General features: G+C 31.6%; 1 protein-coding gene across 1 annotated transcript; it reads right to left on the bottom strand.

Annotated features, from left to right (window-relative positions):
* Window positions 1-1429: 1429 nt before the first annotated feature.
* On the bottom strand, window positions 1430-9506 carry TRIADDRAFT_54917 (uncharacterized protein; the record flags this gene model as incomplete). The annotated part of the gene is made up of 12 exons (XM_002110632.1): window positions 1430-1633; window positions 2438-3122; window positions 3445-3761; window positions 4014-4148; window positions 5266-5549; window positions 5653-5875; window positions 5996-6174; window positions 6396-6449; window positions 6635-6709; window positions 6932-7894; window positions 8284-8370; window positions 9155-9506. 12 exons carry the CDS (start codon window positions 9504-9506, stop codon window positions 1430-1432), a joined length of 3558 nt encoding a protein of 1185 aa, XP_002110668.1.
* Window positions 9507-14306: the final 4800 nt, after the last annotated feature.

Here is a 14306-nt window from a genome sequence, read left to right as displayed (position 1 = left end):
TTTGCTTCCTGCTCCTGGACAATGAGGCCGTTGCGAAGTTGCTCCTGTTCAGCTTGCACAGCACCATAACAGTACGTTACGGTCCGGTGCGGAACGGTATGGTATGGTGCGGTACGGTACACGTGTGTACGAAAACTTTAATACAGCTTTACTATTGATTGTAAACCAGCTCTTTACGGTACAGTACTGTACAGTACGGCAGTAAAGCTTATAGTAAACCATAGCATCGGACAGTACCGTAACGTACGATCTGGGACTGGTACGGTACGGTACAGTACAGTACTATATAGGATAACTAAATGCCGATGACTGGATTGTATAATAATGGTGTAAGGTACAGTAGATGCAGGATGAGTTGTATTAGGCAGTACCCTGTAAAATTCAGTTCAGACCTACGGAAGGCAGGACGGGTAACCCTCGGGTTGTAATGGATACGGCTAGCAAAAAATGGCTAAACTAGCATGGGAGCAAGTGTGGTGGACATGTAGTTTAAGTAAACTTAATGTAAAATCTTTTTAGTAGTCCCTGGTAAAACTAACGACTAACTCCTACTCTCTTTATTGATTGAAAATGTTTATATCAGTACTTATACGTGCAAAGATGATGTTAGTCCAAGGACAATTGTAGTACTGCATCAATCTGCGGATTGCTGTAGCAATGGACTACTACAAGGAAACCTTTAGTAATCCATGCTATAGCTAACTCATGGACTTGTATAGTAAAGCATTGCAATTCTGCAAGTTTAGTCTAGAATAGAAGCATTTGCGTAGCATGAATAGAATACTTAGCTCAAGTTTGAAATCGTCCGTAAATGAAATGATTACACAAAAGACTCTTGTAGGAAAAGCGTTCAATTATTTCGGAAACTATCAGCGAAATACTGAAGTGTTACATGCTACAATTAAGTGAAGTAAAGACATGGACCGCGATAGCGTATTAATTTTAAAAATAATAAACAAAATAAATACTGTATACAGTAAGGAATTGTGAGCTTGTAAACTGCAGTAGAGAGACAGAATTAGCATCATTACTACTTGCCATATTTTGCTCTATTTCCGCACAAAAGTAGACGCGCACAACAGGGATTTCAATATTCGCAAATACTACACAACTTCATGGACACCAACGAAGCTCTAAGCCCTTAGAATCTACGTCCAACTAATGAAGATACAGTAGATAACTGCTATGGACATGCAACAGAAATTGCATAACTACTGCTGATATACGAATAGTTGCGAGACTGATACCATATGATAGTTTTACGTATGATGGTCACTTCGTTAAAACGCCATGCCTAAATAGCAACTTTATATGAGCACAGACCGGTGACATTTATTGTTGAGATGATCTTTATATACTTGTAGATATCATTTTAAACACTCTTACTTATTGTGCATATGTCTAAACTTATATTTCAGTAAAGTAAATTCTATACAATTGGTATCCATTCGCCAGGAATTAAGTCATTCTTAGCTCCCGCCTCTTTATGATTGTAAGTAGGATTGCTAAATTGAGTCTTCTTCTCTAGTCTGCTCTTTCTCATAGCAAACCTTTTCTTGCCTCCAACGCCATCGTTATTTAGTGAAATTGTAGTAAGCATCTGCCCATTATATTCAGCGAACCATGGAAATTTCTGGGTCGTTGTATCACCAATTGCAGTGAATGAAATGAGTAAACTTCATTTATTAACAATATTTTCTTAATCCAGCCTTTCTAGATAGCAATATGTAAACTCAAAAATAATTAACAGTGAGTTAAAATCCGTAGAATAAAACGGGAATGAAGTAAAGGTGATATGCTATGATTAGACTTGTAGCTTACTATACTGACAAGTAAGTAGATACTAAATAATCAACTATCAAGGCCAAAGTGGCTTCATTAATTGGTATAAAATAAGAATATGGTAATAGAATTAAAATTAAAATAGTAAATGGCAATACCGAAGTTAATAGGTCACAAGAATCAAAATAGTCAAAAGAATACACTCATCTAATTTAATGTAATCACCGGATGGACTAAAAATCGATAATGTGATCGAGTAACAGTATAGAAAAAGAGACTGTGTTGGAGCAATATAAAATCTAGAAGCCGCAAAGAAGACTCTTCATTTTAACAAATGCCGATAAGTTCCGTAGAGAAGACGTAATTCTTCCTGAATTCTATGAATACTGTCCAGCCTATTTGTTAATTCGGTACTTTTATTGCGGTATATATGATGTGCTTCCTGTAAAACTCTCTTACATGCGTTGATCTGAATCATGTTTTGTTCTTGAAATTTAGCTACATCATTTCGAAAGGTAATCATTAAATGAGTAATAATCTTACAATGATATTGTTGTTTGCGCAGTTTATCAACAAGTTGTATGGCTATTTGTCGTAATATATTACTACAATTTCCTTGTTTTCGTGATGCTAAGATCGATTGCGGGGATCTTACCGACATCAATGACTGAGTAAAAACAGAGTTGATAGGAGGAAATCGAATAGTGTCAATTAAGGATGTTAAGAGTGCATCGACATATTCGCAATTTATGCGCGGTTTCGATGCCAATTTGGCTATAGATAAACCATCTTTATCCTTTAATGATTGTTCTGCTATTTTAGGAAAAATTAAATTGAATTTTCCATTTAAAAATAATGGCCCAATAAGTGGTAGTAACCTGTTACTTCTATCTCTGCTTAATGGCGGAAATTCGTAATGTTGGGTAATGATGCGTTCTGTCTCAAATTCCATATCCTTGAAAATACAGCTTACATTTTCCCACTTGATCAATAAATGCATAATCCGGTCTTTTAATAATTTCTTAAGAATTGCTGTAGTATCATTTGTATTTCGGTATAAAATTGTACACTTCGGATTCCACCTCGACATTTCACTTTCAAATTCTACTGAATCGATCATCTTCTGCAACGATTCTGTCAATTCGCTAGACCAACCTCGGTAAAATTCTTCTAAAATTTGATTGACTTTTTCGTTCGCTGTCTGTAGATGAGCTAAAATTTTTACTTGCGCCTGCTTAATAGTTTTGAGATGATTGCGTAATTGATTGGATGGAAGGGTACAGTTCTTTAAGTAAAATTTATATGGTATTTGAATCATCCGCAAAAATCGCTCTAAATATCTGAATGAAGAAAATAAAGGCTGGCTTAAATGCACTACATAGAAACATCTGCTTTAGGTAAATAAATAAATCGTGTAGCAAGTATTAATGAAACCCCTTTTTAACAGGAATTATCCATGTAGATTATAATATAGGATATACGTATATTTATATGTAGCAAATTCTAAAAATTAATTAAGTTAGGTATGATATTTATGGGTCAGTTTTACATCCAGAAACACATGTCTAGCATACTACAGAAAAAATCCCTTTAGTACCCGAGCTATAGTTTTCAAAAATGAATCATTTGAGGCAAAATTTCGTATTAATACTTTAGACATACCGAATATGGGTAACAAATCTGAACCAAAAACAAGAGCTCAATTGCTTTTGAATCGTTTGTAATAAGTTTTTCATATCAGAAGCTACGAAACCACCTTTAAAATGCTGTAGGCCATTTTTGAAGGAAGTCCAAGCTATTTGCCAGTCATCAAATTGTGGCCAGATATCTTTAATTTCTTGAGTTATTCGATGGCTTACATGAGGTCTTTCATCTAATTCAACACCCTCCCACTTATTACAAGCGAATAGGATAGAGCCGGCTGGAAAGCCCAGAGTATCTGGTGTTTTATCTCGTACAATTCTTAAAAATTTTGCAACCTTGTTGCAAACAAGAATCAGAATAAAAAACGAATTCTTCCCTGATTACAGTGTAAATAGTTATCCAAATTTATATTCATTATTTCACATAGCTATCAAGTATAGTAGTGAGAATGAAATTGCAGTCTATAAGACGTATAGGCAAGCCTATTTTAAGATAGACTTAAAGAATGACATTTTTGTCTACTTATTGACATGATATTCCCCATCTGATCTATATAAGCAGTTCGATAGTAGTCTACTTTAACTTACTTTATCAATTTGTGCTCCCGTCCTTTTATCAGAGTCAATCACGTAAATGATTACCGCAGCTCCTGTCATCAACATTGCAGTTTCATCATGAATGCCAGTAAACTCTGTATCATCTTCGATTATAGTAATACCAGCCTAAATGTCACAAAGATTAATATCCTTCGAAATTTTTCGTCTATACCGGTGAATTACGGTATTCTAATTTTGCACTATTCTAGCTTAAATAGAGGAATAGATAGGTACTCAATGGCAAAAATCTTGTGTGCAGTTGGCGATGGCAACATGATTGCTTCAGTTTTAGTAAAACACCAATTCATAGGTAAGGAATATTGCAACTACTTTTGCTATAATATCATATTGGTAATATTCCAATTAAATTTTCTAATATTATATCATCTGTGTATAGTTGGTCAAGGCGACAGGATTGCTTCAATTTTGTAAATTTGGCAAAGTATTAATTAATAAGTAAGGAATGTTATAATTACTTTTGTTATAATATCACTATGGTATTAATATTCCGAATTGAATCCTCTAATATTGTATCATCTGTATACAATTGATCAAAGCAACATGATTGTTTCACTTTTGGTAAAGTATGCATTCATAGGTAAGGGATATTATAATTGCTATTGTTGTAATCTCACTATATTGCTAATTTTTTAACGGAGTTTTCTAATATTATATTGATAAAGTATCGTACACCAATTTATGAAATGCAATAATTGATAATAAAATGTTACTGACCTGCAGTAGCTTCAGAATGCATAATCTCACTTGTAAGAAAAGTTCAAGTATATATTCTATATATTATAAACTTGCATTGGTAAACTAGCAATAGCTCTCAATTAAGCTATACGTAAGACTGTATATTCAATTCAGCTATGCTTGCATGCATTATTATGTGATCAGCGAGGACAAGAGAAATTACTAACTTGTAATGACAAGAATTGCAACCTTAAGTGGTTTAACACTCTAGTGCAAAATAGATCATCAATTAATTGCCATCATTACTCCTGATTATATCATAATATCCACGTGTTTCTAATATAAAACTATCAAGGTTACGATTGCTTAAAAATAGATTGGTGTCTATTAATTCGATCTAAATTGTTATTAAACATCGTATTTTGCAATGGTAAAGTGTTCTTGGAAAGATCAGAAACTAGCGAGATCACTGAAGATTCATTACGGTATCCTATCGCAATATCAATCGTTTGCACTGTACATTAGTGTTATGTTTTCATGAAATTACCTTTAGCAAAGCGGATGGATAGAAGATTTTAAAGATTTTCTTTTCTTTCTTATCGGAATTTTTAGAGGTTTGTTCAGTCAAAAATGTAGATAAACTATCTCCCAAACTTCGTCTACGTAAAACTTCTCTATTCTTTATAGAAGATTTATTAATAATAATTTCGACCGAAATTTCTGTTGAATAGCGAAATTGATAGCTATGATATGATTTGAGATTGCTTGATGTTAGTATGTCTTTGCCTAGTAAGAAATTTATTAATGTACTCTTTCCAGCTTGATTATCACCTATAAAGATGTAGAAGATTTAAAAATAGAAAAATAATTTTATATTTATAGTTGACTACCGCTAAAAGTTATCAATCGAACAATTTCTTTAATTAGTAGATACCTGTTACAAAAATGGTGCTGCTATCGCTACTATTTACTTGCTTTCGTAGATACGGCAATCCTCGTGAGTAATTTGGAAAATATGCAGCAACATATTCGGCAATTTGAGGAGGTAGGGCATTGATAATCTCTTCAAGCATATCTTGACAAGAAGCTAATTTCGCAAATGATTCTTTTTGCATTTTGATACGTTGTTCCAGAGAATTTAATATTGGATGATAAATCTTTAAACCCCATGAAAATAGGAAAATCTCAATAAAATTTCCTGATAACAATGTCTCCGCAATATGGCCAATATTACTATTCTTTTCGAAGATAGCTTAATAAATTAAAGCGTAACTTACTTTTTCTACCGTTTCTTGCTTAGTATATAAGAGTAGACGATCTTTACCAGCCTCTAGTACATCGATACTATCATCTCCAATTCCATTGCTTGAAAGTATCGTATGCAATTGCTGTAAATTAGCAATATTCTCTATCAGTGATTCGATGAGTAAACAGTTCGCGTGGTATGTTTCAAGCTCTATAATTGAATGGAGGAAAATAAATAGAACAGACTCACAGTTCGTAATATATAGTTAAGACTATCGTTGTTAGAACAGCTCTTGCTATGAGAAACAACTTTAAAGTGATACAATTTCAAATCTCTAATATTAAATCTTTACTGTTGATACAAAGATTTACAAGAACGTGGGTCTTGGCGCTAATACTCGGACTGCCAACTTAAGTCAATATCTTACTGACCTCTTTTTAACATGCCAATCTCTATCTTTGAACTTTGTGTCGATGCAATAGATTCTGTAATGATAATGTTAAGACAAGATCAGAGTTAAAGCTGCGAAACTTGAAATACAGACAATGTTAGCATATTGATGTACGAAAATTTATCTTGGGAGAGTGTAATAAATTTGCAATAACCATTTTGGTTCGCAGTTAATTACTTCATTTTACAAATGATAAAACTAAATCTACATTACAATTACCTGTTGCGGATATTTCACTTGACAACGTAGATATAATTGATGTTTGTGAAATTACTGGCATAGGGGATACCTCTACTGATGTTGATCAATATAAAAATTTATAGAATAAAATCTTCAAAGACAATATCATGACCTGATTTCCGAAAAGTTTTAATACTAAGCAAACATCTACTTTCTAAAGTGTAAAAATCTTTAGGAGCATCTGTGATACGAGGATCTAATTATAGATCAATACTTACAGGAGACTGAAATGTATTACACAATCTAAGATACTAATTTTGTTAAGCAATAACTTACTTTGGTCCGATTTTAGCTCAACTACGATATCTGCTTGCATCCTTTCACAGAATAAGCTTCGATTACGACGTGGATCAGCATCATCCAAATTATCAGGTAATCCTAGATAGGATATCGTCATTTTGCCTTCCAGGTGAGAAACTTCATTAGTCTCAAAAGCGCAGGCTATTTTAGTGCAAGTATAACCACCCGTAAAATAAACTATTTTTTCTAAACTTTCAAGCCAAAAGACATGCTGATTTGGTATGATATTACCAGTAACTTGAAGCTTAAATTTGCCGCAGCATAAGTCGATTTTATTTAAATTACCAACAGTTTGATAGTCCTTAAGCTTAGCTGTAACATCTAATTGTCGACTGGTAAGGATAATTAATAAATTGAATCCTTGTATATCGTAACTACTATTCCATGGCTGGATGGCGACTAGACAATCTACTACATACATAAAATAGGGATAATAAAATTTCGGACCTAAACGAGCAGCATCTAAGATAAACTGCGGTATTTTCCAAAAACAGCAAACGACACCAAAAGATGTTGCTTGTACTTGAGTAGAGACCAAGCCATCGTCATGTCGATTTAATCGACATTCCTGATGGGAGTCTATAAATTCATTGTTGCCTTTTTTAGAACTCTTTTGGCCTACTATTACTAACGAACGCTTTAACATTCGATTCTCCTTATTGATGCAATAATAATCCGGTAGCTGAAAGCGAATATTGATCATCTCTTTTAAATGGCTATCCAACTTTGCATTGGCTGATAACCTGATCCCTAATGATGCAGCAGAAAGCGATGCGGGTGTGGATGGAATAACTGGAACTACTTCGGCTTTAATATTACGTATCTCACTGGAAGGATTAGCAGCAAATTGTAATTCTAAGCCAGAGTAATTACCGCTGGTCATATAAACACGAGTCTTTGAATAAGTGATGGTTGTCGAAGAAAATGAAGGGATAATAACTATAAAATAGCAAAACTTGAGTTGGTAAAGATGATATTACACAAACTATTCATTATTCTATACGCATGTTGTAACCTATACAAAATACTATGTTTTAGAATAGTAGATCGATATTATTTATACGCCTTACACTACTATAGTCTAATTCTGTTTCAGAATTATCGCTATAAACTAAGCATAACTTTTCTCTAAAAATAGCACGTGAATACAAATAATGAATTGATAATAAAATATTTAATATGATCTCATATGTATAAGCTCATTTTGCAATATTACTACGATATCGAATATAGATAGCTATAAGAGCAGCGCAGCGCCCCTTAATCCATTATATCAGATAAGAATTAAATAAAATATCCTATTCTAAAACTTATTGAATTCAAATAACCTTCGGGCACTTTTGCAAAACACTTAAAGGAAGATGTTGATGACGATTGCTTATGTAAAATTTCCACAGAAGGTCCATAATCCAAATCTATTTAAAATAACATGAAGTACCGTAGTAAGACTTTTATAGCTATAATGCCAATATTAAATTTATACTATTGCAAGAATATACAAAATATCCAGTATTTGATGCTAATATTTTCTTAGATACTATCTGTTACAATTATACGAGCATTTCAAAGCTTGCACATAAATCGGAAACTAAAAATTACTTGAATTGGGTGGAAATAATTAAAATAATCAAATATGCCTGTGGATAAATCATCATAAGCACTGATAAGCTACTTGGTTGATATTAGTAGAGTATCTTAATTCGTGAATTAAACCACTCTCTTTCAAAAGAATATCAATTAGGATTACTTTTTGCAGATTTACACACCAGCGGTTATGGTATTTCAATAAGACATTGCATAGAATTTTCAAAAGCGCATATCACGAGTAAAATGTACTTTCTAGCAATTTATCACAACAGTTTCAACGATTTTGAAAATATAGAAAGTAGTAAGATTAATCTTTCTAATATTTAATAGATAAAGATAAAATAAACAGAAAATAAATCGCAATGTCATCTGTAGATAAAGATTTTTACAAGCAGTAAAATTTCTTGAAAAAAATCGAAACAACAAGACACGGCTACATTAATATTCTATATTATTTTAAGTATGGATTTGTATAGCAGTATATGTAAGGAATTTAATTTACTGATCCAAATAAATGTTATAAGGAAAGAAATATGTTACAAGATTAACTTCGAAAGGGAAATAGCCTATCAAAACAAGCACAGATATTTCTTACTGTTTAAAAATGTTTACCTTTTAGATGGTTATTTTGATATTGTCCATGATATAAATCTATTAACTTGACCTTCAATAGACTGCCACAAGTTTTATCGTTTAAATTAACCAGAATCTCATAAAACTGAAAAAATTCACCGACATTTTTATCATAGATTAAGTTTATAATTTCTTTATTTTTTTCAATAACCACCGCAGAAGGTTCGACATTTGTGATACTGAGGAAAAAGATCTCTTGAAGTAGATGGTTTGTATACATTTTTTCAATAATTTCATACGTTGGTAAATTTTTAATTAGAAAGTCTTCATGATCGTAAACTACCTTTCGATAGCTACTTTTTGCGAATGGTAAATTTAGATGTGCAGTCATGGTTGAAAAATTACTCATAGAATAATTATACCTTGAAATTAAAGCGAGGTAAAGCTATTATTATATCGTTCTAGAATATTACTGTGAAAAGTTACTGCAGAGAATATTTTCTATCATTTTACGTCAACAGCGGGAGTATCTAGATAATTTTCCGTATCATGCGATATTTTTATTTGTAGTTAATATCATTTAAATTTAGATACATCATCAATATTTAATAATGATAGAATTAAGAGAGCTGGACATATCTGTGTTTGATTGAATTAGCATCGTAGCAAAATATTAATGCCAGCCTTTTTTAGCTACTACCTTGCCAGGACTGATTGGCAGATATATTAATTAAATTAGATATTTGGATCAATATAGCATATGTCCATGCATAATTTGGTTGCACTTACAATATTTTATATTTCGGTAATACTGGAAGAATTAAAAGCATTCAGGTAAAACGCCCAAATTTCTGTAAGGCAAAATTTATCAAGCCTTCTACATACCAATACGACCTGAAAGCTGCTATACCCCACCTTCAATATTACGATTGGAATCTTGCTCTTAGGAACAACACTGTTAATCAAATTTGCTATGGATATGCTTGATTGTATGGCGATTGGGCAAATGTTATGTTCTATCGATAGCTTTATCAATAACCTATAATTAAATCAGAAAATTTCGATATTCGTATGATATACTCTGAATTCAAATATCAACCGTAGTCAACGATAAATCAACAGATGTGGTAACAAAATTTTTAATTAATCGTACTTATTATCTAAATTGGATAACCTTTTCCCTTACTCTGATAGAAGCCACTTGATAGGATTACGGTTTAACCGAATCTCAAAAGGAGTTTTAATCAAATATATGCATGACTTATCTCATTCTCTGCTGCATAACTATGCGTATCTTATATTGCTTTAATCCTGTAGCATTGAATTCCCCTTAGTAAATTTTAAGCCATTCAACTCGTTTCTAAATGTAATTAGAAAGAAGATATATGAAAAAGGTTCATGCCGATTTGAATATTGGATCATGCCAAGTTTGAGCCATCTTTTTAACTTGAATATTAATATCAATATACTTAACATCTAGGTATTAAAAACGAGAACTACGTGTAAGGTGGCACAATCCGTCGACCTATTAGCACGTAGATTTATTCGTGTTTAATTACACAAAAAGCTACTTCGAGATTTATTATACAGATAAAAAAAGTCGCTCACTTGTCTATCTTTAACTTTATTTCTGAGTATCTACGTGAATATGTATTAACAAAACTTATTCCCGAAATTAGAAGGTCTAAATGTGAATATCTCAAAACGAACATTTAGAGTTCATCGGAGCGTGCCTCCGAAAGTACCGTATATCATACGATTGGTAACAAGAGCACGACTTGAGCCTAAAATTTTGTTATAAATCGTTAATTAATTAGATAACTAACTAGTTTCCGTATATTTTATCAAAACATAAAGTCTTCATGTTTTTAAGAAAAAATATCTATAAGAACATTTAGGTAAATATTTTTTCGTAAAACAAAATTATCGCAGGCACCTGATTTTGCAAACTTAAAGTGGACTATAATTATCTGATGAGGTTTTGATACTGCTATAAAGATAATATCTAGGTATAAGCTATATCAGTTAATACTGTTCTTGGAGAAGTTTGCATGGCTAGCAAGCCCAGATTCAGTTATTTATTTTTTTCATGAAGTAATACAAGAGCCTTATTTGTCCATTCGTATCATCTTTAAAAATCATAAAATTAAATGACTATATGGCCTAGCGATATGATTTCACAGTGATCGAACAGACAATTTTAGAGCAGAAGTTAGAAGAGTTTTATTACTATGATTACAGCCAGGCTATGTTATTGTGTCTACTATTCAGGTGGTAAAATCCACTGTGCATATTCATATTACTATCCAATTGCAACGCTAACTCATTCACATCCGTTTTAACTGTAGTTAATTCTATGACAAAGTAACGTCTTTAAGAAAATTAATTAGAAGCTCTCCAAATGATTAGCTTTTAACAACTTTTATGCATAGCATTTACATTTTGCTAATAAATAACGCGGTATAATTGAGAACTACAAGAGTCTTTAATGCCGTGAAAAGGCCCCACGGAATAAGAACTTCTTTATGATAATGCTTACAAATAGTAATGATTTATACTATTCAATTTACGTCTAATATTATAATCATATACAAATTCACAACTATTAACTGGAAATTTATGATATTGTGGGTGCTCACCACTATCTGAAACTGCTTTATAAATCTTCCCATTTTGAAGCTTATGAAACGAAATTTATTTACGTTAAAATTAGTTCTTAAATAGTACTATGCAGCATGGAATCGATATCATTTATATTTAATTTAGTATACCACTTATTTGTTTCGGCCGTATATTAAAGGAGTAAGGCGATATAGTGTATCATTTCGTTGGCAAAGAAACGATCGTTAAAAGGGATCATTTGATACACAAAAAATACTGCGTTGAAATTAAGTAAAGTAATCCGTATTTTGAACGATCAAAAATAACACTCTCATTATCAATAACCGCTATAAAATATAATATGGACATTAAGAGTTAATATAAATAAAACTGTTACTTCATGATGAGGATTTGAATATCATAGAAATTTCTCGTCGACAATCCTTGTATGAAATTATCATATCGATAGTAGTTTCAAGATAAATGATTACTGAAATTATTTTAAAGTTACAGCAAGAAACAAAGATATAATAAGGCCTTACATTTATATAATTGAGCCATGATACGCATAGGGTAATTATATATCTTGAATCATATACTATACGCTTATGTATGAGAAAAAGTAACTGATTTTACAGATCTTAGGCATAATAACACAGTAAAGGCTCTATAATTTTGATTGATGAGGATTTACTAGGGACTTAACATGCTACATATACTTTATATAACTACTAGAACCATAATCTCATATATAATTGTATAAAATTGATATGCTCCGACCGATTTAGTTTTACTGCAATCAACAAGATATTGAAGGACTTCATAAAGTTCAAACTTATTATCATAAATCTCTTTATTAATGAAAAACAGAAGACTTTGCAATACCCAAAAGTGTATTTGCACACATAATCGAGTATAGCATTAATTCACATGCAAAGAACTTGTGTTGTTATGTTAATGTCATTTTCAATCGTAGTATTGTATCAGCTATTGACCAGTCATGGTCGTCTGTAGTATGTTTAAATATCCAGAAGAAGTTAGTTCGGTAGGTATATCTGTTGCTATGGCTCAAGTTTAGAATATGCTGTCACAAATTAATCTCTAGAACAAGAGAATACAAAGTCTTTAAGAAATCTACTGAATTAAATGCCCCTTTTATATCACGTAAAATACATACGACTAGAAGTAGTAAGGACAACACTTTAATTAGCACAGACTGCATTATTCGAATTGCTTCCGTTTTATAGGAAACATCTTACTTGTAAACATACTCTAATCTATTTACCATCCTTTACTATTACATACTTCTTTAACTACAACATTCCTAACATAGCTTTCCTACGGTAAATATTTTTAACCAACTACTCATACGTAATCCTAATTTACGCAAGATTGTTGCCTAATTTAACTGACCTGAACTAAGATTTAACCTTTTCATTATATTCTACGCATAATAACAATCGCTGCCAAAAATATAACAGCGACCTTAAATAGCAGTTATGGTAAGTCATTTACTATCGCAGCAAGCATTACAATAATGAACTTTGCCATGTGAGCTACGAATATCAAGCTACTCCAATTGTAGCCGTAGCAAATACTCACTAGGATAATAGCTTTTAACAGTTACTTACTAAATGCATATATTATATTAATTAACCAGATATTATTAATTAATTGATTGAGTGATTTATCATGACTCAAATTTTAATCGCGTGAAGTAGAATTGTATCGACGATTATATTGAAATTATTTTAAAAGTATAATATTACGGAATTAAAGCACTAAAAGCTTTGTATTTTATCCCATTTAGCTCAGTAAAGCGCTCAATATTTTTAAATATTTATTATATAATGTTTTTAAATCAACAAAGCAAGGTAATAAATTCAATTCATCACATGGTTCTATATAGACGCTATTGCATCTTAGCACAAACCCAAAAGTCTTAAAAGGTCAAAATCAACGCATGAATGTGGTTTTAAAAATAAAATTAGCTTTTAGGTTATATAATATCCTAAATGTTGGTAACCTAATTAATTTTGCAATCTACTGCATAAATAAATCCGGAAGATAAATTATACATTGCCTATATATTCGAGTAATAAACTATGTCAATTATGTTGCTGTCATGCAATATGTCAATACTATTTTCATTCAACAATTACTGTATCCAGGTCTTTTTTTATCAAAAATATTATATTGTTGATTTATTATTAAGCAATTAATTAATTATGATATCTAAACGACTGAGGAGATATTAATAATTAAAATAGATATGATATAGTAACAAATTGGTATTGGCTTGAGAACTAATAAAATTGAATATTTTATAACTTTGAAATAAAAGTATGCAACTCGTCTAATCTAAAGAGATCTAATTCTCATCAAGTGAACGGCCCAAATGGAATTTAAAAAAGTTTTCTATTACACGGTTTTAATAAAGTAAAATAATAATTAACTCTTAATAAGAATCTGAAGTAAGATATCATGAGCTTGAATGGAATACGAGCTCCCATCGACAGTACTTAAATAGTCTAGATTAATCTATTGATGACAACATAGTCGTGTAAAATCACACTTGAATAACTAATGG

The sequence above is a fragment of the Trichoplax adhaerens genome, genomic scaffold (assembly GCF_000150275.1).
Source record: "Trichoplax adhaerens TRIADscaffold_3 genomic scaffold, whole genome shotgun sequence".
Classification (NCBI taxonomy): domain Eukaryota; kingdom Metazoa; phylum Placozoa; class Uniplacotomia; order Trichoplacea; family Trichoplacidae; genus Trichoplax; species Trichoplax adhaerens.
This window is presented reverse-complemented; position numbering and strand designations above follow the sequence as displayed.